At 46.4% G+C, this 26,643-nt stretch overlaps 1 protein-coding gene across 1 annotated transcript; it reads left to right on the top strand.

Moving 5' to 3' along the window:
* Positions 1 to 12,341: 12,341 nt before the first annotated feature.
* Positions 12,342 to 16,808, top strand: LOC124698351 (U4/U6 small nuclear ribonucleoprotein PRP4-like protein). Its single transcript, XM_047230836.1, has 5 exons — positions 12,342 to 13,091; positions 14,097 to 14,550; positions 14,706 to 14,903; positions 14,983 to 15,064; positions 16,281 to 16,808. Exons 1-5 carry the CDS (start codon positions 12,367 to 12,369, stop codon positions 16,373 to 16,375), a joined length of 1,554 nt encoding a protein of 517 aa, XP_047086792.1. The 5' UTR covers positions 12,342 to 12,366; the 3' UTR covers positions 16,376 to 16,808.
* Positions 16,809 to 26,643: the final 9,835 nt, after the last annotated feature.

The raw sequence follows: 26,643 nt of genomic DNA on the forward strand, positions 1-26,643 counted from the left end.
AGCAGTTTGATAAATCTGAACTGCCAATCTCGGTTGGGAATAACGATAGCTAGTTGCTCCGTGCTTACCAATTTTGTATGTGTATATTCCTAGTGTCAAACCCTCACGAGCAATGTTTGTTGTTATTCTTGGTCATTTTTAGATTTTTGTTGCGAATTTATATCTGAGACGATTGATCTGGTGTATTTGGGAATGCAAGTGGTCCCAAAATATGCACTTTTCACTCATAATATTGTTGTACAAGACGGGGCACCAAATGCATTCGTTGTAGTTAAAATTGTAATGAGATTGAAATCATAATGGAATCCATTGGGAAGTGTAAATTTGTTAACAGGCTTATTTTTGGTTGCGGTAAAGCATGGTTGCCCAAAATGAAACTCATAAGACAACCTCTAGTCTTTGATAATGCCACATTTCAGATTTGATGCAGACATGTTTTTCCTTGTACTCTTTATTTTACACCTTGCACATCTAGTCTTACATCATTTAGGCAGATTGGGGATCAAGCTGATGATGTAACTGAATATCCCGTGAAACCAAAGACCTAATTTGAAAGCTACATCCGCCTTAGTCAAGAGTTAAAATCTGAAATGTAATACATAAAAGATGCGCCAATGAAGTTGTAAGTATTTCTGAATTACTTTCCCGAGAAACATCAGAAACAACGGTTGTTATTGCCTTTCCCGAGAAACAACGGTTGTTATTGCCTTTCCCGAGAAACATGCATATATCTGATTCAATCAAACACTAGCAAGAAGTGTAACAGCAATACAACATGAAAATATTTAGATATGGTAATCCCTCTTTCCGCGCTGCATCGCTAATCACTAAATGGAATAAAAAAATATGACATTGTTGTGACAGAAAAAGTCTACAGTGTACCATATATTAAACATAAGGCCTTAGCCCAGCTTTAAATTAATAAAGCCACCAACGGCAGATACAAACGTGCTTACAAACAACTCACAGGAACAGGCAACACAAGCAACACCACTTGGAACGCCTACACCACAGCTAGACATCGAGGAGAGCACCAGGAAGGCAGCGAGAGCTTGGAGAGGCCACCGGACCGTGTCGTCGACCGCACCCACTAGGCAAATCTAGATCCAGCCTCCACCGTCTCCACCTCCGGAAAGAGACCCCTTGTCCCTTGCCCTGGATCGAAGGGCACCGTACCGTCGGGAGGTGAAGGAGTTCCCCCAAGAACACAGCGAAAAAGAGGGAGCTAGACTGCCAAAGGGAACGCCATCAGAGACGGGAGGGAACTTCACCGAGACCACCACCATCGCCGGAGCAACCACCACATCAGACCGGAGCTGCAGGAAGAAGACGCAGCGAAGAAGAAACGACGGAAGAGGGCACAGCCAACCCCCACGGATGAACAGGACCACCAAGGCATGGCCGCTCGCCAACCCAGCGTCGCTACTGCCGTAAAGGGGAACCCTTTCCCCTTTCACCCAGGCTCGAGGGCGTCGCCACCGGCAAGCAGGGGCAATGGAGAAGCAGAGCATCAAACCTGGCACCTGCCAGTCAACACGGGGAAAAAGCTTCGCCAAACAGAGCGAGTCGCCACGGCCACCTCAAACCGCCGGAGTTCACCCACCTCTGCAGTTCCCAAGACGGCGCCTTCAGGAAGGGGACCGACGTCGCAACGCCGCCGCCATCCGCAAGGAAACACCAGGCTTTCGCCCACGCAGAGGAGGGTAGTGAGAGTGGTACCTCGACGAGGCCTTCGGGAAGGAGCGCGGCGCCGGCGGCGTCGTCCTCGTCGTGGTTGCCCAAAGGTTTCCCCCGGTACCACCAGCCAACACCACCCTCTGCCCAACACCTAAAATCGGCGGCCGGAACCACCGAGCTCCAGATCTGGCAGGGGAAGAACAAAACGAGGAAGAGGAGGCTTCATCTTCAGCTCTGGCAACCGGGCCGACGGCGCAGACCGGTGCCGCGACCCTCAACCTCCGTCGCCTCGCCGCCCGCGCGGCCGAGAACGACGGCCAGCACGCAACCACGGCCGCCGCCCGCCGCAGGGCCGACGCCGTCCACACCCGCCCAGGGCCGCCGCCCTGGCACCCAGAGCCCCCACCGAGGCGGCCGCCGGCAGGGAGAGCCCACCGAGCAGCAGCCACGACCATGGCGAACCTCGCGCGGCGGTCCTCCACCTAGTCGCCGCGGGAGGAGCGAGGGCCAAGATCCCCGCCGCCCCCTTCACCGACGCCGCGTGCTTTGACGCCGGCGCCTCTGGGGGCGACGAGGAGGAGGGGAGGATGGAGGGGGGCGGCGGCGGAGAGCGCTAGGGTTCGCTCCCTCGGTCGCCAGGAGGGGGCGACGCAGTGTGTGTACCATATATAGAAAAAGGAAGTAACATTAAGCACATAGGCAACTATACAGGAACCCATATTTCTCTACGAAACAAAGCATGAAGTTAACCCACAGTTTAAAAATAACAATTTAAACTGTTGCATCTTATATAAATTGAAATTACTTCATGGCATCTTCATCGTTAACACCTAGAATATATTTCCTAAGTTTGGAAAGTAATTCATTCTTGTTAATTGGCTTCGTGGCATCTGAGAAGGAGGCGAGGTGTCATTGTGTACCTCAGATCCTTGTGATAATTCAGTAGGAGGAGTACAATTCTTGTCCCACATTATGACATCGCTTGTATCTTCATTTTTGTCTGGCTGCTCATATTATGGGTTCCTTTTAAATTATTCAATACACTATCATGCAGAAGCAAAGGTAATTATTTACTAAATAGTGTGATTATCTTGATTATTTACTAAATATTTGTAGTAACACTAAGTGATTATCTTGATATAGATGAGCCAGCCGTTTTATGCATGGATACTAGACGCATGTTTGAAGCACGTTGATTTAGAGCGCTTGTTTAACCACAACGTAAGCGTCGTCGTCGCAGAGCAATCGCTTAGAAACAATCCGGAGGGAGGTGCAACACCCAAACCACGCCTCCAGCAAGGTACACGGTACTCAAGAGCACTGCCATTGTCGCTCTGACCTGGCCAGAGAAGGGATTTCTCCAGGGAACTGCCGTGCCGCGACACATCCAGGAGAGGCGTCCACCACCAGCGAAGCCATGCACCCGCTGCATCCCAGGGGAACGAGCCACAGGCAGCAAGGGGCCGGACAGGGGCCGCCCCAAGCAAAGACGAGCACCGTCGGGGCCATCCCATGGCGCCTGGGCTGGGCGGACGCCACCGGGGACTGCAGGGAGGACGACATCGGTTGGGTGCCGACGGCGCCGAGCTCCAAGAGGGCGGGGCGGAAATGGCACACAAGCCAGCGGCCAACAGGGGCAGCGGGAGCCCAGCGACGGAGCTCGCGTGCGAGCAACAACGGAGGCGGCGACCAAAATGGCTGATTTTGGGGGATTTGTAGGAGGGGGAGCGCCTGGAGGGAACCGGTGCCTCGCTGCTGCCGTCCACCCAGGACGGCCTCCTCAGGCAGAGGCGAGGGAGATGGGCAGCAGTGCAGACGCCTGGAGGTGACCCCGGAGGCGGCTAGGGTTTTCTACAGGTATATTATTTGTCATCAATCCTATGGCAAACAGTCTACCATCGCACTAACAAATGGAATCAATGCATGTGTGGCTGCATCTGGTGGTGGTGCTACAGATCGTTACAAGTAGTACAATATTCGAAGTGCTGGCTGAGTAGGGAGATTGACTGGTTATTTACTTGATGAAACTAGCATCGAATGAACAAATTTTCTCACGCCGCTGCCAGGAACGACTGCCCGCCCCTACTACTACAACAGCTGGGACCAAAACAGAGCCTGCTACGGGACGTATAAGGTACCTGGAACGGCACGAGCTTGACGATGCGGACAAACACGCGATCCCTTCAGTTGCCTGACGGATGCTGTAGGAGAACGGCCGGCGGCGGCGGCGTTTCTCGGCGACTTGCGGACTGTGGTGGCGGCGGAAGAACCCTAGGCGGCGAGTGATTGATTTTGATGTCTGGGGTGAGCTTTCGTGTGTGGGCGACGGCTGGGATCTGGTGGGCTTTTATCCTTATTTTTCTTTCTTTGTCCTGGTTTTTTGCCTTTTTTTCCCTATTTTCGAATTTATCTCTATCTCTACTACTTATATCTCTACTACTTATAAAGGCACGAAGTGCCATAGGAAAATTAAATCTTAACCCTACATCCACTTACATCACACGGCGCATAATGATTTGTTCTCCCCACCCACGATTCCGCTGCACCATCTCCCCACGCTCGATACTTCCGCATCCCCCAAATTAAGGAACAACAATGAAACGGTTCCGCTAGATCAGCCCCTTCCGAGCGAGTTCACCACATCTCGAAGAATCCGGCCGCCACGCTCCATCCGTCCTCTTTCTCTTCCGCCGCCACCAAAGTCCTGACCACCTTAATTGTCGACAGCCCACACGCTTCCTCCGCACCGACGTATGCGCCTCCTCCGCAGTGCCGGCCCAGTTGAAAGCAGTAGTGGCGGAGACCTCACGGCGTGTCGCCACCTCTGGGGAGGGAGGGTTGGGGGATCTGAAATACTGCTATAATGGAATCGTGGTATGCCTTCCTGCCCCCGTCCTGCGTCGGATTTGGCCAAGAGAAGGCGAACAACGCTCCCCTACTGGCTGACTCTACTCTCATGGCCTTTCTCGCCCCGGACATGGAGCAGCCAGCCAGAGTATCCGGCGCTGCCGATCGGCCGCCGCGCTCGGACCAAGGAGATGTACCCAGGTCGTTGGCGCACGCATCACAAGTCGCAACATCTGCGGTTGCCTGCCGCCGATTTATTTATGCTTGCATCAGGTATGCTTCCAACGGCAGAAGGCTCAGCAACTCTTCATTCCTCCCCGTCTTCTCTCATCCAGGTGAGCTGCCTTCAGTTTCTGTGCCTCCCATCTCCATCGTTATGTACTGTAGCCTGTAGGTTCATTTGATTTTATTTCAAAGTTGAGAGAACATGCATAAAAAGCAGAATTGTGATTGAGATTCACATTAGTTCATGTTATTGTTTGCAAAACTTGTACAAGTTCTTAATCAGTTTTTGTGGAGAATTCACCTCAGGTTTTGATCATCTTCATGTGTCAAACATCACCATACACTTGAAATTTATTATGTCAATTATGGTAGAGGAGCCGATTTACAAGAGTTATGAATATTGTGCGTAAATTCAAATTTATTTTCACCATTGACGACTTCTTTTCTGGAACACTTTATTTGACCTGATAATATTTGGAAATATAGATTAAACAGGCATTGAATTTTCTTTTCTTCTGATTTTTTTTTTCTGTTAACCAGGCTGCAGAGATATGTAGAAGTGCTGAAACAGGTACAAGTTTATTATCCTATTATATATGCCAATCCATCTCATTTTAGATGTTTTTATGGACCTTTTTCATCTCCTTTTACTACTAATCCTTTTTTTATTTCTGATTTTGTGTCTGTTCTACATCCAATTCCTCTGAATTGCATGTGTCTTGGTGGAATCACGTATGACTTGGACGTATAGTAAGTCCTATAACTACCTATGAGTTTGCGTTTCTATCCCATGACAGCCCCCTTGGTCGATGCCTGACGCGGCTAATCCACTGGGAAGGCTGGGACCATGGCCGCCCCTATCCCTCCGCGCGTGGCACGCCGCTGAGCCTTATGCCGGTCCAGAATCGCTGCTCTTGCCTGAGCGGTTCCTTCGCCAATACTAAGACGGTCCTCTGTTCGGATTCTACTTGCTTCTGTAAAGTAAGGTAAGGGTCTGCTCTTATTTCTATCAAGAATTGGAACATCAAACTGTCATTTTTTTATCCGAAGGATAAACCCGTTTCTCAACATAAAAGGCCGCTACATGATTTGCACTGTAAAGGTAGACCTGCTTCCTGTGGTATACCAACAATATATATACAAAATTTTGTAAGCATGATTTGCACCGTTTCTGGATGCAGTCTTCTCAGTTTTTGGTTCTTTACCATTGATGTGACTCCAATAGAAATCTCTTATATGCTAAGAGATTTTTTTTTTCTCAGCCAGTTCTGCTTCATGCTGCAATTCAATGAAAAACATATGTTCAAGGAGTCAAGCACGTAATCAGGCATTTAGGAGAGAACCCCCAATTATTATTATTATCAGCATGCTGCCAAGATTATAGACCTTGCAAAACAAGGCAAGCAATTTTCTCTTTCTTGCTCGTGCTTAACTTAATGTACACTATTACAGATAGCAAACGTGGAGTGAGTTCGTTACTCCATCTTTTATCCTTATTAGTGGAAAGCTCAATGAAGTGTGTCCAGCCGGTACAGTTTTTTTTAGCCTTAACATTTTAACCCATCGTTTATCCTTATTGTGGAAAACTGAATTAATTTTGTACGGGCGGTACACTGCAACATCTTGACCAATCATTTATTCTTATTGTGGAAAACTGAATAAAGTGACCCTGCTACTTCTTATTTTAATAAGGGTGCAAGATTACACATGAGGGAAGCGGTGCTTGTGGTTTGCAGAAAATACAGTTATGAATATTATTTTGATACAGGTTGTACTCCAAAGTGTTTGTGGTGTAATGGTTTCAGAGTATCAGTAGAGATGACATGACTTATGGATTAAGCATGACTTCTCTGCCTACTCAACTACCCGTGAGTGCTCAACTATTTTGATATGTACATTTACATTTAAAATTCTACTGCAAGCTGATATATAGCTTTGTTTTTATATATGGTGAATACATTTTTGTGTCTGTTACAAGTGCTCCAGTTCAATAATTTGCTACATCATAATTCTTTAGTTTATGAATATTGCATAATACATCCTTTTAGCTTGAGTAACAAGGACAATCACCTCCACCCTCTTCTTTGCAATCTTGTGCTTCTGAACTTGATGGTTTGGAAGCAAGAATTGACTAAAGTTTCATTTATCATTGTCTTGGTTTATATACTTGAAACATTTTAGTAGATGCTTCAATTTGTCAGTATGTTGTGGCTACCTTTAGGTTATGGCATGAGGTTTGAGTCCCGTGGGCAGAAACTATGTTGCAACTCATTAAGGAAAATAATATAAGCCCTAATCCATATTTATGCTAGAGTCCTATCTTTTCATTTTAGTAGCTGTAGTTTGTCAAGGTTTGGACATGAGGAGATTGGTGAGTTGTTGTAACATGAAGAGCTTCAAACTCATGCTAGCTACCTACCGAATGTGTATCAACATGTATCAGATAGTATTGTTCTTTAGTGGCGCTAGCACACAAAAGGTGTAAAAAGTGCTTATCTACTTGATGGGCTCAAGTACACGAAGAGAAATAGTTCCCGCATATGTTAGAGATTGTGGCTTTTGCAGATATATGTAATTATTTGAGCAGGTTCAAAATACCAGTGATTTAACTTTTTTAAATATCTTTTGTAATTTGTTGAATATGAATCATAAGTATTAATCTGAGAGTGATGTTTATGGAGTATTGGACTGCAACCGTTACTAATAGACATGTAACACCTTTCTGTTGAATCTGTATTAGTCAAGACGCATAGCGCGTGCACTTTTACTAGTCTAGTGACAAGAATTAAAGTGGCTCTTCAAAGTTCATCCAAACTCCGAATAAAATATGCAGATAATCATTTTCGATCAACTCGACAAAGCGAACAAACGACAAATGGTTAACCTGGTCAACTTATCATCAGCTCTCAAGATTTAAGTCAAAACTAATCTTCAAAATTTTGGGGTATTACATGTATTATATGTCAACTGGAGCAAAGGTGGTTATCTGACCTGACTGCCCCAAATATGATGAACTTTTGTCTTTTTTCTCGTTAGGAGTGGACACTCTTTTGAAAAAGATGAAAGAAAAATAATAGAATTGGAAAGCTAATGAATCTTAAATGAGCAAATAAAACATGACCTGGAGAATTTAAAACATTTATCTAGTTAGAGGTTGGGAAGTTGAAACATCTATCTAGTTAGAGGGTTCGACATGACTCGTTTTTTCATAAATAGTCTACTCGAGTGGACTTTTGGGTGCATGGGTAATTAGGCTTCAACTAATGTTTCCACCACCTCTTACGTGTACACCAATAGCATATCCAGTCGTATCCCCAAACGACATTTGGCAAAAGTGTCGGATTGGTTGTTTGGAGGATGCAGTGGCGTGGTGTTATGTTTGGGGCCACCTATTCCCAGCCACGTCCTCCAAACGTGATTCCCATAAAATCAAGTGTAAGAGGTGTGTCTAACATCTCTAATTGGGTACACCCGAACTGAAGCGGTCTTTGGAACGTGGAACTAGGGAGGTAGTAAGTGCCCGGTGTCTTTTAGAGAATGCTTTAGGAATCACGACTCGAGAAGCTCTAAAACAATTTCTTAGTTGAGATGTGATCTATAATGTTTTTCAGAGGATGCAATACACTTTAGCTCTGGTAAACTGCAGCCCACTTTTCTAAGAGAACAAATACGAACTTAATTTCAATGGATACATACATAATCAGATCATACATAGAATTTGGTCGAACGTGTTTCATCTTTCACAGGAACAGTTACACAACGCGACGACTAAAGAGGAGTAAAAAATCGGGTTCCAATCCGACACGCATTCAGAACCCGGTTCGCATCGGAAAGATCTGGCTTGGCGACTTGGACTGCTGCTGGTTGTGGTTCGCGGACTGCAGCGCCTGGTCGATCATGGCGGCGCGTGAGACGCGTGACACGGGCGTGCCGCCGGCCAGCGCGCGCTGGTAGGCCTCGTCGTCCTCCATGCTCCCGCCGCCCTCCAGCGCCAGGAGCACGAGGTGCCGCACGTCGTACGACGTCAGCTCGTGCTGGTCGGTGAGCTCGGGGCCGTCGGAGCGCGCCGCGAATCCTGACAGCTGCAGGTTCCCCGCCTCTCGCGCGAGCGTGCCGCCGAGGTAAGGGCGTACCGAGAATTGGGCGCCGCACTCGTCTTCGTCGTCGTCGTCATCCTCGTATCCGGCGACGGTCTGCTGGTCATGCAGGTTCCGCGCGCCGCTCAGATCGAACTCGCCGAACTCCATGTCGCTCCCGCTCTCGTCGTCCTCCTCCCATCCGAACTCCATGTCGCTCCCACTCTCGTCGTCGTCGCTCAGGACGTGCTCGTACACGGTGGCCATGTCAACTAGCTCTAGCTGCGCTTGCACGAGCAGACGGACGGACAATCGCAACGCCGATGAATATTGTGACTGCCAGAACTTCTCGATGAGGTTGTGCTCGTAGGGTGCGCGCAAGGGGACTCCATATATAGCCTGACTGCGATTAAGACAAAAACAGAGTCGAATTCGACTCGGACCATAAGTCCAGAACTTCCCCTACCGAAGCAGTAGTCAAGACTGGTCAATCGAAAGAAAATAAAATAAAAACCCGTACCGAAGCTCGTGTGGTAGTTTTTTTTTCCTTTTTACATCTTCAAGAGCTTTCATGCGAATTACAACCGTTTTGCACACAATCGACTAAGAAAATAGGAGAAAAGATGATCAAAGACATTTCCTGCTACAATCCGAAGCCTGCTTAGCACATAGATGTGCCCCTTTATTTACCAAGTTGTTGTTCAGTGCTTCGATCTCCTGCAAGATTGGCGCAATCTTTGATCGATCCTGGTTCTGATTCCTCCATAAGCTGACAACCTCTTTCGCATCCATTTTAACCTCGACACGGGACAACCTAAAATCACATGCTAGTTTAACTCGGTCTTAAACTGCTAGAGCTTCCATGATCAACATATTGGCCATGAAGCTTGCTTCGGTGCCCCCCCCCCCTCCCCCCCACACACGCCAAAATATGTGCAAAAACCATATCAATCTCTATATAACCTCGTATAGATATACTAGGTGTACGGAAATTTGATATACTAGGTGTACTCAATGTTCCTACCAGCCGATGTAGCCGATAAAATATTTTACCCAAGAACGTTTCGCTTTTCAGCGTACACCGTTGTATGCTCGTCTGACCACTAAACAGTATAGACTTAAACGAACCATACATGCTACTCTTGGGTTTGTACTTATGTCTATTTATTCACTTTTAATCATTGTGCCCCTGGTTACGAAGAGGTATGAAGAGATCATGTCCGTTCATGTTTTTCAATTTACCAAAGTTTGAACGAGGGAGGGGGGGGGGGACACCGAAGCAAAAGTGATTGGCCACTTGTTCATAGCACAATGGCCACATGCTCGTAACCATATATCATGCCCTCTTCACAGACCGATCTAACAGTCTGTTTAAGATGGCAACTTTATAAGGGATATCGTACCCACATTGCCATCGTATATCCATATATGCACACTTTTGTACCCATGGTTATTATTTATACCATACCCGTTAAATCATGTGTGGTACATGTGTATAGCCTTGTTCGTGGGTATACCCATATTCTACCCGTTTATTGTTAATTTATGATGTGACACATCTACTCTTGTTGACTTATGAGTTAGAGCATGATATTGTGATTTCTATATTTTATTAATTATCATGTACTAAGCTACCTATTATTAAATTGAGGTAATTGTTTTTTTATTAAATGTGCTACCGATAAATGTAAAATTGTGAACAACTTGTGTACTCTTTTGAGTTACCTGCTAGGTACCCAATAGGTACATGTAACCGTTGAGTATGAGTGTCGGTAAAGTTTTACAACCGTGGGTATGAGTATGGATAGAGTTTTATACCACTAACTACATATGTATGGTATGATATTGATCTACCATGCTCATATCTTTTGACCAAAGGAATTTGGATTTCCTCTTGATTCCGTTATGAAACTTATAACCCTAGATCTTCATAGTCGCAACCCTTTTGAAAAGAGCATCTTGAAGACTTGCTTTGGTGTTTGTACAAGCTTCTATATGTTGTTGGGAGTCCCTAATTGAGTTGTGAAGCTATGCCCCAACCTTGCGAAGGTTTGGTACCCACCTTGAGTGGCACCGTTTGATTAGTGGAGAATTGAATTCACCTTTGTGGTGGGTTCACCGGATAAGAAGGTGAGGTCTTTGTGACATTGATGGTCTTTGTAATAGATAAGGAACCACGGGAAACAAATCTCGTGTCTCGTGTCTTCTCAACGGTTACCTCACTTCTTTACCTTGCTCTTCTTTGTTACTCGTTCTCTTTGTTTTCCTTTTGTGTTTGTATCATCTAGGTTGTTTATTTTGCATTTTTCACCTTTACCTTGTTGCATAAAGTCTAAAACTTGAAAAAACTTAAAAAACTGCTAGCTTCTATTAACCGCCTGTAGTTGCAATTACATACCTTTTCACACATGTTAGCTTCAAAGAAGCTCCATCTGTGGGTATACAATACACATATTCTACCCGTTTATTATAATTTATGATGTGACATGTCTAGGCTTACTGAATTACGAGTTAGAGTATGAGATTGTGATCCAAAAACTGAGAAAACTTAAAATTTTGCTGGCCCCTATGCACCTCCTTTAGTCGCAATTACATACCTTTCACATAGGTTTGCTTCAAAGAAGTTCCGCCGATGGGTATACCCATATCCTACCCGCTGATTATTAGTTTGTGGTGTGACACGTCTACTCTTTTTGATTTACGAGTTAGAGTATAAGATTGAGATTTCTAAATTTTATTAATTTTCATGTACTACCTATTATTAAATTGAGATTTTTTTTTGTGTGTTAAATGTGCTACCAATAATTTTAAAATTGTATATAACTTGTGACTATTTAAGTTACATATTGGGTAACCCAATTGGTATCGGTAACCGCCAGGTATACATGTCGGTATACCTGGGCATGGGAAGCCCGGCCCGAACGGCCCGACCCGACCCGGCCCGAAAATCCCGGGCCGGGCCGGGCTTTTTCTCTCTATCGGGCCGGGCTCGGGCCATCATTCTTCAGCCCGTAATTATATCGGGCCGGGCTCGGGTCACAGAAAAAAGGAAATTACCATTAGATCGGGCCGGGCCGTCGGGCCAGCCCGGAAAAAATCGGGCTTTTTCGGGCTTCGGGCCGGGCTCGGGCCAAAATTTGCTGAAAGTTGGTCGGGCCGGGCCGGGCTCGGGCCAAGGATTTCCCGTCGGGCTTTTTTCGGGCCAGCCCGAAGCCCGGCCCGGCCCGAGAAATGCCCAGGAAGACATGTCGGTAAAGTTTTGTAACTGTAAATACAAGTATGAATAATAACGTTTTATACCACTATACAGTACTTGGGTATTGGTCTACCGTACCACTGTACGTCCACTGGTAGGCGGTAGCCGGAGTGTGGCCTGTTGGGTGGGTCCGTGACTGTTCTGTGAACCGATCTGTCATAACCGACTTAGCAAGGGTGGTTAAAGGAAAAGAGCCGTCGCCGTCTATCGTCCCTGCCTCCGTCTCGGTAGCCAGTCGCCACCACCGCCGCCTCGCAGCTCGAAACCCTAATCCCAAACCCCGCGATGGAGAACCCCAGGCCCCAAGCCCCCGGCTTCACCCCTCCCATGGCTCCTCTCCCCCTCCCCCTCCACCCGCCCATCGCGCCCATCCCGGGGGCCCCTCCCCGCGCCCCCTCCACCTCCGCCGCCGCCGCGGCCGAAAGCGACGACGATGACGAGGTCGACTACGAGGTCTCCGACGACCACCGCGCCGCGCGGGAGCGCCACGAGCGCGCCGTGCAGGAGCTCCTGCAGCGGCGCCGCGCCTACGCCATGGCCGTGCCCACCAACGACTCCGCCGTGCGCGCGCGCCTCCGCCGCCTCGGCGAGCCCATCACGCTCTTCGGGGAGCGCGAGATGGAGCGCCGCGACCGCCTGCGCGGCCTCATGGTCCGCCTCGAGGCCGACGGCCAGGTCGACCGCCTCCTCCGCGCGCAGGAGGACGACCAGGGAGCCGCGGGCGCCGACGAGGACGACGCCGAGCAGATCCAGTACCCCTTCTTCACCGAGGGCACCAAGGAGCTGCTGCAGGCGCGCGTCGACATCGCGCACTACTCGCTGCCCCGCGCCAAGGCCAGGGTCGAGAGGGCCAAGCGCCGCCTGGCTGACCCCGACGAGGACCCCGACGCTGAGGCGGACCTTGTCGTCAAGCAGGCGGCCGAGTTCGTGCTTGAGTGCAGCGAGATTGGAGATGACCGCCCGCTCACAGGCTGTTCCTTCTCCCGCGATGCGTCGATGCTCGCAACAAGGTACGTTTTCAGGATAAAAGATAACTGAACTGAATGTATTTTATTCTTCTTTCGTATTAATAGTGAGAGATGCTTGCCTTAAAACTCTTAACCTGCCACACTATAATCTTGTTTGAGCTCAGCTGGTGACACTCGTAGCTGTTGCCTGTTGCAGTTGAGCATAGAGTCCAGTTGAGTGAGATTTGTTATATAATCGAGTTTCCAATGACTGAAACAATCTGAATCGCTGCCTAAGTGCCTGTCATAACAGATGGCAATATATACTCAATTTTTATGTGCATGTATCCTTGCACATTTTCTTGGAGCAGTGCAGTGATGACTGAAGACTGCTTGCATAGTGAGGCAGGTTTAGCTAGCACAAGTTTAAAATTACTTTACCCTGAAGAGATATGAGATGAGTTTGATGCTACTGCAACATAATGTTGGTGTATGGTAGTTTGGTGAGCTAAATGAGTAGTGTTGTTTTTCTGATTAGTGTAACTAGAGATTTTAGTGTTCAATTTGATTGCACTATCAGGAAGCAGGACCGGATCTTCTTTTTTCTGGTAAATGGAGGGGTGGTATCTTGCCATCACGCATACCAGTTAGACCCATTTTAGGTGGACTGGGGTCTTGTCAATTTGCAGAACTGTTAGACTAGTAGCACCGACTGCATCTCCAGTGACGCTCAACTGAAATATGTTACTACTCCCTTTAGCCCTAAATACTTGTCGCATATTTAGGCAAAATGTGCGACAAGTATTCCTAAATGTGCGTCAAGTATTTAGGGCTGGAGGGAGTAACTGGGACTGACATATTGCAATGAGCTCTTGGTCACTCACACTAAATAAGCTTGGTAAACTTAAGATGCACAACTCTGTTTGTTAGCAATGTCATGTGCAATTAGTTGTTTCTCAGCACCTAACAGCCTTCTCTTTACCTTGATTTTGATATTAAAGAGAGCTTATGTTATCTTGTGCATGCTTCCTTTTCAGCAATTAACTCTATTTTTTTTTGGTTCTGTAGTTCCTGGAGTGGGATCATCAAAGTATGGAGCATGCCACAAATAACTAAAATCGCAACCCTGAAAGGTCATACAGAACGTGCAACTGATGTTGCCTTCTCTCCAGTTGATAACATCTTAGCGACAGCCTCAGCTGATAAAACTGCCAAATTATGGAACAGCGATGGGTCACTTCTAATGTCTTTCAATGGTCACCTGGATCGTCTTGCTCGCCTTGCTTTTCATCCATCGGGAAAGTACCTGGGTACAGCTAGCTTTGACAAGACCTGGAGATTGTGGGACATCAATACTGGAACAGAGCTTCTACTCCAAGAAGGGCACAGCAGAAGTGTATATGGAGTTAGCTTTCACCCAGATGGTTCTTTAGCTGCATCTTGTGGGCTTGATGCACATGCTCGAGTTTGGGATCTAAGATCTGGAAGATTATACTGTACCCTCATAGGGCATGTGAAACCTGTAAGTTAACATTATTGAAACTTCTCAAGTGCCTTATTTGCTATCCTCCCATTAGAATAATCGTTACTTCTGTTATTTATTGTATTTGACGATTTGTTGTGAAATATATTTCCTTTTCTCTTTTGTAGTTGACTTGGTTCTGTTTTCTCTGTCAGGTTCTAGGAGTCAGCTTCTCCCCTAATGGTCATCTAGTTGCAACTGCAAGTGAAGACAATTTCTGTCGAATATGGGATTTGAGGACTAGAAGGATGTTGTATTCTATACCTGCACATAAGAGTCTCATCTCTCATGTTAAATTTGAACCCCAGGAGGGTCATTATTTAGCGACATCTTCCTATGACACTAGAGCAGCGGTATGTTTCGTACTCAGTTTGGGTCAATTTAATCATTTCCACTATTTAGTTCCCTGATCTTAAATACATTTCTTTGCAGCTATGGTCAACTCGGGACTACAAACCAATCAAAAGTTTGGCAGGACATGAGTCGAAAGTTACTAGTTTGGATATTAGTGGAGGTAATCATTTGCTTAAGCACTTACTAATATTCTCATCTATTACTGTTTAGTACTTTATTTAGCAGAGTCATGAGCAGCGGTATCTTTTTCTAGAATAACTAATTTAGTACTAGTACTTTATTTATGTGGTCACACTGAAAAGCAAGTTGGACCATTCACATTCTCATCTTGTACTGTTCATTTGGTTACTTTTTCTGCCCCATCACTCACAGCAATTACAATGTTCACTCTAGATTATCTTACACTAGCGTGGCATTCCTTTCTCTGAACTAGCAGCAGTTATTTAGTGAAAGATTTTAAGACAAGCCATCTTTCTTTGTGATCAATTAAATCGCAATCTGTACTACCTCACCCTCCTTAATCCTTATCATGTACTCCCTCCGTCTCGTAGCTTAAGGCGTAAAATTTGCAGCACGCCAATTAAGAAAAGTTATGCAACTTAATTTTACTCGGTCATGCCCCTATTTAATAGCCATCACGGTTAATATTGCTCCCACTCATTCGTTGCATGCACCTCCTTGTTTCAAGGCCAGCCACACACAGCCAACCAACGAAGAATTAAAGCCATGCACAGCCAATAACTGCCCGCAGCGTCTCCTTTCTTCTAGCACGAGTGAGGGGCAAATTTGAGAAGTTGGCCTTTCTACTGCATGCACGCCTTAAGCTTTGATGAAAAAACGAAAAAAAATATACGCCCTAAGCTAAGAGACGGAGGGAGTATACATATAACTTTCTACTTCTTTTAGTTTTAATCGTCAATAATATTATGGTCCCACAATACAATTGTTCATTTTTGGTAGTACACTGATGTATTTTCTCTGTTGAATATACCAATGATGATTATCCTTTCCACCACCTCAATGCTTGTGTACTTCCTCTGTTCCAAAAAAAAAAGATGGATATACCAATGATGATTATTGCAAGCTGCTTAACTTTTTTGTATATTTGGATGTATCTTTAACTAAAATTTGTCTATATACATCGGTATCTAGACAAAGTTGAGCAGCTTATTTAGGAACGGAGGGAGTACTACATTTTCGATGAACATATCACCCTTGTAGACTGTTTATTGTTGATAGTACACAAATTATTTGTTCACCTCTACTATATATATTTTCCCAAGAGTTATTTGGTTCACTTAAGATATTCCTATAGAAGCATCAAACATGTCATAGCTAAACATCTGACTAATGGTTTACCTATATGATATGTGCAGATGGACAACAGATTGTGACTGTTTCACATGATAGAACTATAAAGATGTGGTCGTGCAGAAGCAGCATACGGGATAATGAGATGGAGTTGGATTAAGCCATTGACTTCAACTGTTCATGGAAACAGGCTGTGCCAGTCTCTCCTTCGGGGGATCTGCCGTTGCAAGCTCTTTACATCGTTGCATTTATAACCCTTAGCATGTGAAATATGCCGCCCACTTTCTTGACATGTGTTGCTCATAATTTCTCCAAAAAATTGGACTTGATAGCTCTCTTAAAAAACAAAGGAGCTTTCTAGTAACAATGGAGTTCTTCAGTTTGGATGAAGTATGAGTCACCCATGTAATCTTTTTTGGCTAATTTGTCTTGAAATATTAGCTTTTCACGGCTGCCAGTAGTTTGTACTTAAACCCGAGCAATCGTACAGATGGCTTCTCGACTTGGTTGTTCTTTTGCGTCCCTTTTTAAACTAGGGTTTATCACTACAGACTGTAACATTATTATAGCTTATTTATCTTACTCCCTCGTTTCATATTAGTTGTCGCTCAATATGTGAGAACTAATATGGAATGGAGGAGCACCTTTCAGAAGTCATCTTTCCTATGTGTGTACTCGCGTGACGTCTTGTGCCTGCAACCCCAGCTTGTCGGACATGAATTCGCTGGGCGAGTGAACCAGAAAAGAGAGATACAGTGCAACTCCAGACCATAGGTCCGTCAACCTCTTCTGTGGTATGTCACCCAAGCTAAAGCGAACGGACGCTGTCTCCCGGAAATTCACTTTTTTTTTAAATCTTGGGTGCATATGCTTCTGCCACCGGGTAAAATACAATAAAATGTCAAAAAAAAAAATCTGAAGCAAAATTTTGCTTTTTCATCTCGACATTCTATCTCCTCGCGTTAAGTTTCATGGAAAACTGATTTTTTCAATGTTCTGTATGAAAAGATAGAAAAATGTCTCGTGAAGAGCATTTTTTGACATTGAATTTATCTATTTTACAAACGGCACAAATAATATACTCCACATAGTTTTTTATGAAATAACTTTATGACCACATAGAACGTCAAGAGATACGCACGCCATTTTGAAATAAGTTCAAAACTTATTTAAAAAACAGGAGGTATGCTCCTAGGTGCAACAACGCCTTGTCGCGCTGTCTACTTCTTTTTAAGTAACCATTCGTAACAATTAAAAGCTTCTAGCGTTGTACACTTGTGCATGCGGTTACATATTTGTTTTTTTAGAAATTTTATTCCCTCTATCCATAAAAAGTTGTCTCCCTTAGTTAAAATTTAGTTGTATCTAGACCCGATTAAGTATATAAATACATCCAAATTTTGAAAAAGTTGAGATATCCTCGTATGGACAGAGGTAGTATTTGTTATACAGTTGCTCTATGCATTAATCGTGTCTAGATAAATGCAAATTTAGATAAATCTCTGAGATGCTTTGACGAAGGGAGTACATTAATGTGCAACTATATATATTTTATTCTTTTACATGTACCTTTTTTCTGAAATAGAATTATGTGGCTGCATTTAAATATGATGTGCAAATATTGTTTTTCTAAGGTGCAACTTGGTACTTAAATGTGTAAACATTTTTATTTACACTGCAAAATCATAAGTTTTGATAATATTTTTCTTTTTAAAACTTTCCTTGGCTGGTTGCACTTTAAACATACACTACTTGCACATTTCAAAACATGTTTCAATATTTCCTTGTATTTTACTTTTTTTGTTTGTTATGGTAGACTCTAATTGCTTGTTTTAATGCTCTAATGTTTTGCCACCGGATTTTTTCTGCTTTATTGAACTGTGAACAAAACAATTTGATTGCTATGTAGAAAAATTTATGTCGTTTGGGCCACAATCAAATCCATTACTTTTGTTTTTTGTTTTGTATCAGATGGCCCTAAGCCACCATGCAAATAGTATTCACAACGATAAATCAAATGATGCTTACGGTTTAAAATTTTGTCGAAATTTCGAACATTTCATGGAACATTTGTACTTCGCTCAAAAAAATCATGTGCATTTGAACTTACCATGTACGTTTTCTTATCAAATCGTTAGTGCGCAGATTCAAATAAAATTTGTCGATTCGTCCTATATAAATTTTGAAACTTCTTTTTTGGCCAAGCGAACCTGCACAACATATGTGGGTACGGAACAAGGAGGCACATTTGAAACCCTAGTCACTAGGTGAGCATCCACTGATCCAAAGTTCTTCGTCCGATATCTCCACCGGTTTCCTTGACTCCGACAGTTAATTAACTGCTAGGAGGTCCGAATACTGTGTAATATGTAGTTATTAGATAAAAAAGAAGATAATGCGCAACAGTATAAATAATAAATAAATAAATAAATAATTGAGTAGGTGACATGGACCTAGTGTTTCTTTTGAACTGAAAATTTCATTCGACACAAACCTAGTGTTACTGTCCTTGGCGTTTGGCAATGTCATCCCGGTATATTGCGATAGGACAGTGCTAGAAATCCTTCGGAGGCTCCAAACTTTCCAGCCTCCTGCTTGCATGCGTGACACGTGTCAATTTTTACCTGAAATTTAAACTTTGCTTCATCGCAACAAAAAATCTCCCGCTTTTGCTTCATTGAAGCAGAAAACGGTTCGACTAAAATAGAAGGAGCTGCGAATCATTCAGACTTTGTTTTCGTCGCAGCAAAAAAAATCCCGCTTTTGCTTCATTGAAGCAAAAAACGGTTCGACTAGGAGTAAATAAAAATGATCCATCGGACGTGGACCTCGCCGGAGACATCGCCGTAATCCTTGTAGCAACAAAAATATACTAAAGTAGCAGAACCACAAAATATTTGCAGCAAAAGATTTATACTATTGTAGCATCGATAAATACTAGTCGTCGGTGCACCGTTGGCAATATCCCAACTCCGACTTGCAGCACTTCACTTGCTTCTTGCAGCACCGTCACTAACTGTTGGTAGCATCATCGTGGGCTGTTGGCAGCATTACCGTTTGTCCTTTGCAGCACCTCCGCCACAAGATGGTAGCAACACCAGTCGCATGTGGTAACATTGACGTTGACCTTGGCTCGCAGCACTAGCCCTCACCAGTGGTAGCACCACGCCACCACCCAAGGCCCCTGGAAGCACTACTCAACGTTTCTCGCGGCATTGTCATCATCCATGGCAGATCCCTCCGTCTACCGCTGCCTGAGCCTTGTAACATCGGCTGCCAACGCTCGATACAGCGTCGGACTGCTATTGCAGCACAGTCGGCTTGAATTAGCAGGCGCGGCACCGCATCCTTTGTATAGCATGCAAATCCTATTCGGCATGGAGCACGGACTGATGCACGATGCCGAGCACATCTAGTGGACCGAGGCATCGAGCCCCGTCCTCGACCACCGCAAAAAGGTACACCGCCGGCCCCGTCGATCTCGTCTGGCCATGGGATGGGGAACCCGTCCCTGCTATGGCTCATGGTTTTTGGAGCGGACGGGGCTGTTTGCGGCAGCGACCGGCGAGGCGGCGGCGTCCTACGAGGTGGCGGCAGCGGCGCTAGTTAACATCATGCGTGTGCGCCCCCGTGACGCCGCCTCGTTCCTTGCAACACCTCGCATCCGCCGTCGCCCATGGTAGCACCACCACATGAGGAAAAAATGTGAGGACGAGGGGAGCCAACAACGGCGGCCGCGCGGTGCGGAGCGCCTCGATGACACCGGCGGCCTCGATGACGGCGACGTGTCGCCCTTGCCCCCTGGCCTCCCGCCGCTCGGAGCTCCGGCACCTGGTCTCGTATCACGGAGGCGCGGCCACCACGAGATTGTAGCAGCGGCGGACCTTTTATCGGCGGAGTTGCAGCGGCCAATTGGTGTGGGGGTCAGTGGGAGCGCTGCATGCGGGGGCAAGGTCGGAGCAGCGGCGGCGCTGCTTGGTCCGACCACGGGATGGAGCGCCGCATGGCTGAGGAGGCGACAGGGCACGACAGAGATTCCTCGCCGGTGATAGGGAAAGAGACGGAGAGCCGCCTTCACCAGCTCTCGTGCGTGAAGAAGATAAGAACAGGTGAGATATTTCTGGTGCCAGCAGTGGGTTGGTTGGACCAACGAAAACGACGCCTCATTAGATTTAATCCTACGGCTGCGCGTTTGGAGGTTGTTTTGCGTCGCAGCCTCCGAAGGAAACGGAGCATTTTCCATTGCGATAACATACGGAATAAATGGCACCCAACTAAAAAGTGAGTCTAGGTCACTTGGCTCGGAGAGTGAGTGTACAACCAAGCTAGCCAAGAATCAAGTCTCGCAGTGGCAAAATTGAGTTCTTATTATTTGAGAAAATAAAACTTGATGTGAGCTCTTCTGACCATCTTTTTTTAGAGTACGCTAAAGACGTACTATAATTTTAATTTTATAGAAGGCAGAGGTTATACCGCTGTGGCCCTCTGTGGTTTGCACTATGTATATATGGCATGGTGTTTTGGTCCCGTTGATGAACACCCAAACTAAGAACCAATGTAATATGTCTTCGGGTTGGCGCCTAGTTGGTTGCTACATTAATACTTCTTTCGTATTAAAATAAGTGATTTTTTTAGATATTTATAACTAAAATATATCTAGATACATCTATATATAGACAAAACTGAATCACTTATTTTGGAGAGGAGAGAATGTTGGATTTTTTTTCTTCAGAAATGGAGGATAAGATTCCAGCCTCTGCATAAAAAAGATAAATACGTCCTTTTTTAGTAATTTATTCAATAAAAGACGGACAAAGAGCATACATAAAAAAATTTTTAAGCCTCTACACAACACATACGAACCCGACAATTGGTGAAAATCATGTCAACGGGGCCTTATGCCTAGAAAAACAATGAAATCCCTTCATAGCTATGAATAGGAACACATCACATATCCTGAGATGCCATCTAGGCGAAACGAGAGCGCTCATCCGGTCTAGCAGACTCGTAGCGATCACCTCATGTATACACTAAAGATGTTGTCACCGCCGAGCAATCTTCATGTTACGATCCGCATAAACTTCGTCGATCCTACCGATGACGCCACCATGCCCCCGAGACCCACCGTCCTCAACACGCCACGTCGCTCCACCTTAGAGCCCCTCCATCCAGCACCTGCTCCAAAAATATAGCCCCATGGGGAAACGACGTCGCACATCGCCATCATCCGATCTAGGAGATCAGGGTTTTTCCCAAAGTAGCCCATGCGAGGAGACGAAGGCTGCAAAAACGATGCCTTTAAAAAGGTAGCAACATGCAAGCGCAGCCATCGTCTGCCACGACCGAAGCCGGGATCGGTTTTCAGTTTTCACCCACGCCTCCCCAAACCCACGGCCGGCTAGCCGGCTAGACCACCACCAACCACGAGGTCGGTCCTGCCACCATCACTTGAAGCTTCTCCGCCAAGACGCCCTGCCATGCCATGGCCATGGAAGTCTAGCTCGTTAACGTCGGAACCACCATGATGCCAAGCAGCCTTCATTGCTAGGACGAACCGCCCTGCTACCTATAGCCACCAACTCGTACGTCGCCGGCCATAGCTATAGGGGCACCACGGGGCAGAGGGAGCCCCACCACTAGAGTATGCGTCGAGGTCGCCTCCAGAAATCCTCAACACCGCGTAGCCGAAACCCCACTGCCCACCTGTCACCGCCAGATAAAGGGGTCCGCCACTCGTGGAGAAGGGCTCCGCTACCGCCATCCGCTACGTGGGCTTTGCCCAGTAGCATCCTCTGACGGCAGTGAGGAAAGAGATGGGGGGGGGGTGGCGGCTACGGTTAGGAAGAGGGAGCGAGGAGGGAGAGGGGATTGGGAGCCACACCCAAATATGGGGGGAGGGAGTTACATGGATGGCCAACATGTCAAATTTGATGGAAACACCTGCACCCATGCGTTTGTGTACAAGATCCATTCTGAATGGATTTTATACACACACATGGATGTGGTTGTTTCCATCACCATCTGTTTTGCTTTGAGATTTCGATAAAAAGGAGGAAGGGAGAGAGCTACTTTTTCATCTACCACGGAGAGAAAAATCTCGATGATAAATCAACGTTGAGGAAATATCCACACCCATGCGTGCGTGTAAACTCCATCAAGTGGGACTCAAGTCTCCAAGCCGGATCCGCACCCACGATCTTTGGTGCGTGAATATTTCAATGAATTTTAAGAGAATTCTTTGCTCGTCTGTCTGAATGAAAATCTCTGAAATTCCATCAAATTTAAAGGAATTCGGCAGTTACCGGAATTTTCCCGAAACATAAAATTCCAACCCAGGATCAGCGCCCACGTCCTTGGCACCGGAGAAACGAGGCTCTCCCGGTAGACGTGCCACGTCGCGGAGAGACGAGCATCGATCTTCCTGTCGGCCTTCTTCGGAAAAAGGAAAATCTTCCTGCCAGCTCTCACCACTTCCCCCTTCCTGAGGTTGTACACCCCATACCGCTGCGCTCCGTAGAAGAGGGCCTCCCCTGATTCGCTCACGTGGGCGATACCAAGCCACTTGAACTTGATGGAGCCCAACGTCCACCTTGTACCTGAGAGTCCAGCTGGTCTTCTTGCGGTAGTCCCGGAGCACCCACACATCGACGGTCCGCTCGCCTTCCGCAAAAGACGACGCGCCTAGCTTCCCATCATCCATGGCGACGAGACGCCCGACCATGCAGCGATCTTGCATCGGGCCGCGCATGCCGCGGAACCTCTCCGACACCGTGTCGAACACGATCACCCGATGGAGGTTCCTCATCCAGTGCAGGCAGCCGTGGAGGATCACCGGCGCGTCGTTGTTCTTCCACCTCGTGTAGCCTCCGTACGTCGTGGAGGCGAGCCTCCTGACCTCCGGCCGCCCCACCGCCGCCACGCTGTAGTCGTAGTGTTTCCGGCACTAGTGGAGAAGAGGCCTTTGGTCCCAAGCAAATAACCCACTGCTGAACCAAACCGGGTCCAATGCCCCCATTGGACCCGGTTCGTTTCTGCCCAGGACGACCCCACCCGCTGGCGCTCGTCTCGTAGCGGCCTTGGACCCGGTTTGTCATACAAACCGGGTCCAAAGGGTCCACCCGCAGGCGCGGCAGGCCGTGTCAGCCTGGGAACCCTTTAGTCCCGGTTTGTATGACAAACCGGGTCCAAAGACCCCTCTCGGCTATATAACCTTGCCCCCGCCCAAGTGTGAGCCACACTTAGCCATTTTTTCACTATCTTCACAAGAGGGTGTATTGCTCTCCTCTCTTCTTCACATGCACAAGAGGTGTTCGATGAAATGCTTAAGAGGATTTGCCACTTGAGTTTACACAAATCAAGCCACACTTAACTTGCTTTTTTCTTCTTCATCGAGGTTAACAACTTTATCCTTTTCATCCGCAATTGATAAAATGCATGTGTATATATACATCGTGATGTTCTGTAATGGTTTTGATCAGCTTAATTATATCATGCGGATGAATCGGCAATGGATGTACATTGACCGACGGTTTGATGAGTTCATCGCGGGCCTGGATAATTTTATGGCCGTGGCGGAGGCAAACAAACATGGTGGCTTCATGTATTGTCCATGTGTGGACTGCAAGAATACCGTAAATTACGCTCGCTCGAGTCTCATTCACAGCCACCTTCTGCGATCCGGTTTCATGCCCGAGCTACTATTGTTGGACCAAGCACGGAGAAAGAGGGGTTATGATGGAAGACAATGAAGAAGAGGAAGAGGATGATGACGGTTATCCCAATTTCCCCGAATACGATGATACTGCAGAAGGCAATGAAGACAATGAAGTAGAAGATCAAGAGGCACCGAGATGAGCCCGTCGATGATGATCTTGGCCGGGCCATTGCCGATGCAAGGAGAGAATGTGAAACTGAAAAGGAAAGGTTGGCCTTCGACAAGATGATAGAAGATCACAACAAATTGTTATACCCAACTTGCGAAGATGGCCATAAAAAGCTAGGCAGCACACTCGGAATTGTTGCAATGGAAGGCGGAGAACGGTGTCACCGACTCGGGATTTGGAAAGTTGCCGACAATAATTAAGAGGAAGCTTCCAAGGGGTAACGAATTGCCCGCCAAGTACGTACGAAGCGAAGAAGATTGTCTGCCCTCTAGGATTAGATGTGCAAAAGATACATGCATGCATTAATGATCGCCATCCTCTACCGCGGTGAGTACGAGAATTTGGATGCATGTCCGGTGTGCACTCGCATTGCGGTATAAGATCGACGAGATGACCCTGGTGATGTTGAGGGCGAGCGCCCCAAGAAGAGGGTTCCCGCCAAGGTTATGTGGTATGCTCCTATAATACCACGGCTGAAACGCTTGTTCGAGAATAAAGAGCACGCTAGGTTGTTGCGATGGCACAAAGAAGACCGTAAGAAAGACGTGATGTTGAGGCACCCTGCTCGATGGATCCCAATGGAGAAAAATCGATAGAGAGTTCCCAAACTTTGCACAGGATGCAAGGAACTTAAGGTTTGGTCTAAGTACGGATGGCATGAATCCTTTTGGAGAGCGGTAGCTGCAGCCATAGCACCTGGCTCGTGACTCTTTGTATATATAACCTTCCTCCTTGGTTGTGCATGAAGCGGAAGTTCATTATGATGCTAGTGCTCATACAAGGCCCGAAGCAACCCGGGAACGACATTGATGTGTACCTGAAGCCATTAGTCGAAGAACTTCTACAGCTGTGGTCCCTAGCAGGTGTACGTGTGTGGGACGAGCACAAGCAGGAGGAATTTGACCTAAGAGCGATGCTTTTCGTAACCATCAATGACTGGCCTGCTCTTGGTAACATTTCGGACAGTCAAACAAGGGATACAATGCATGCACACACTCGTTTACATGAGCTCGAAGGTGATTATTTGGAAAAAGGTCGAAGGTCGTGTACCCGGGGCATCGTCGATTTCTTAGGATTACCCATCCCGTAAGAAAGAAAGGAAAGCATTACGACGGTGAGGCTGATCACCGGAGGAAGCCTCCCCATCGTGATGGTGTTGATATATTTGGTATGGTCAAGGATCTAGATGTAATATTTGGAAAGGGTCCCGGCGGACGGTCCGTTCCGAATGACGCCGCCGGGACACGCGCCCATGTGGAAGAAGAAATCTATTTTTTGGGAGCTAGAATATTGGAAAGTCTTAGAAGTCCGCTCTTCAATCGATGTGATGCACGTGACGAAGAATCTTTGCGTGAACCTGCTAGGCTTTCCGGGCGTGTACGGGAAGACAAAAGATACACCGTAAGCACGGGAGGACCAGCAACGTTGGAAAGACCCCAAAAATCCGCATGAGAGAGTTAAAGGACGTCATTTATCCAGCCTACGCTCTTACAAAAGCGAAGAAGGAGATATTTTTTGAATGTCTTAGCAGTATCAAGGTCCCGTCCGGCTTCTCCTCCAATATAAAGGGAATAATAAATATGGAGAAGAAAACATTCCGGAACCCGAAGTCTCATGACCGTCACGTGATAATGACACAGCTTGCTTCCGATTGCATTGAGGGGGCTTCTACCGGAAAATGTTCGATCGCCCATTGTGAAGCTATGTGCATTCCTCAATGCAATTTCTCGAAGGTAATAAACCCGAAATTCTACCGAGGTTGCGGAATGATGTGGTCCAATGTCTCGTTAGTTTTGAGCTGGTGTTCCCACCATCCTTCTTCAATATTATGACACATCTCCTCGTTCACTCCGGTCGATGAGATTTCCATTCTCGGTCCCGTGTTTCTACACAATATGTTCCCCTTCGAGAGGTTCATGGGAGTCTTGAAGAAATATGTTCATAACCGTGCTAGGCCGTAAGGAAGCATCTCCAAGGGCTATGGAACAAGAGGAGGTCATTGAATTCCGTGTTGACTTTATTCCCGACCTTAAGCCGATTGGTGTTCCCGAATCGCGGCATGAAGGGAGACTAAGTGGAAAAGGCACGCCTGGGAAGGAAATCAATGATATGTAGGGACGGGATTTCTTTGACTCAAGCACACTACACAGTTCTACAAAGTTCCACCATGGTGGCTCCGTATATCGGTGACCACAAGAACTTTCTACGCTCCCGAACCCGGGCGGTCGAACGATTGGATTAGACGTGAACACATGTCGACTTTCGGCGGTTGGTTGCAAAAACATCTCCCGAATAACAAAGATATTGAAGATCAGCTGTACTTGCTGGCCTGGACACCATCTTCGACCGTAGTGACTTTCCAAGGGTACGAGATAAATGGGAATACATTTTACACGATCGCCCAAGATAAAAAGAGCACCAACCAAAACAAGTGGTGTCCGCTTTGATGCAATAATGAATGAAGGCCCAAATGACACATATTATGGTTACATAGAGGATATCCGGGAACTTGAGTATGGACCTTCTTTTAAGGTCCCTTTGTTTA

The sequence above is a fragment of the Lolium rigidum genome, chromosome 3, assembly GCF_022539505.1.
Source record: "Lolium rigidum isolate FL_2022 chromosome 3, APGP_CSIRO_Lrig_0.1, whole genome shotgun sequence".
NCBI lineage: Eukaryota > Viridiplantae > Streptophyta > Magnoliopsida > Poales > Poaceae > Lolium > Lolium rigidum.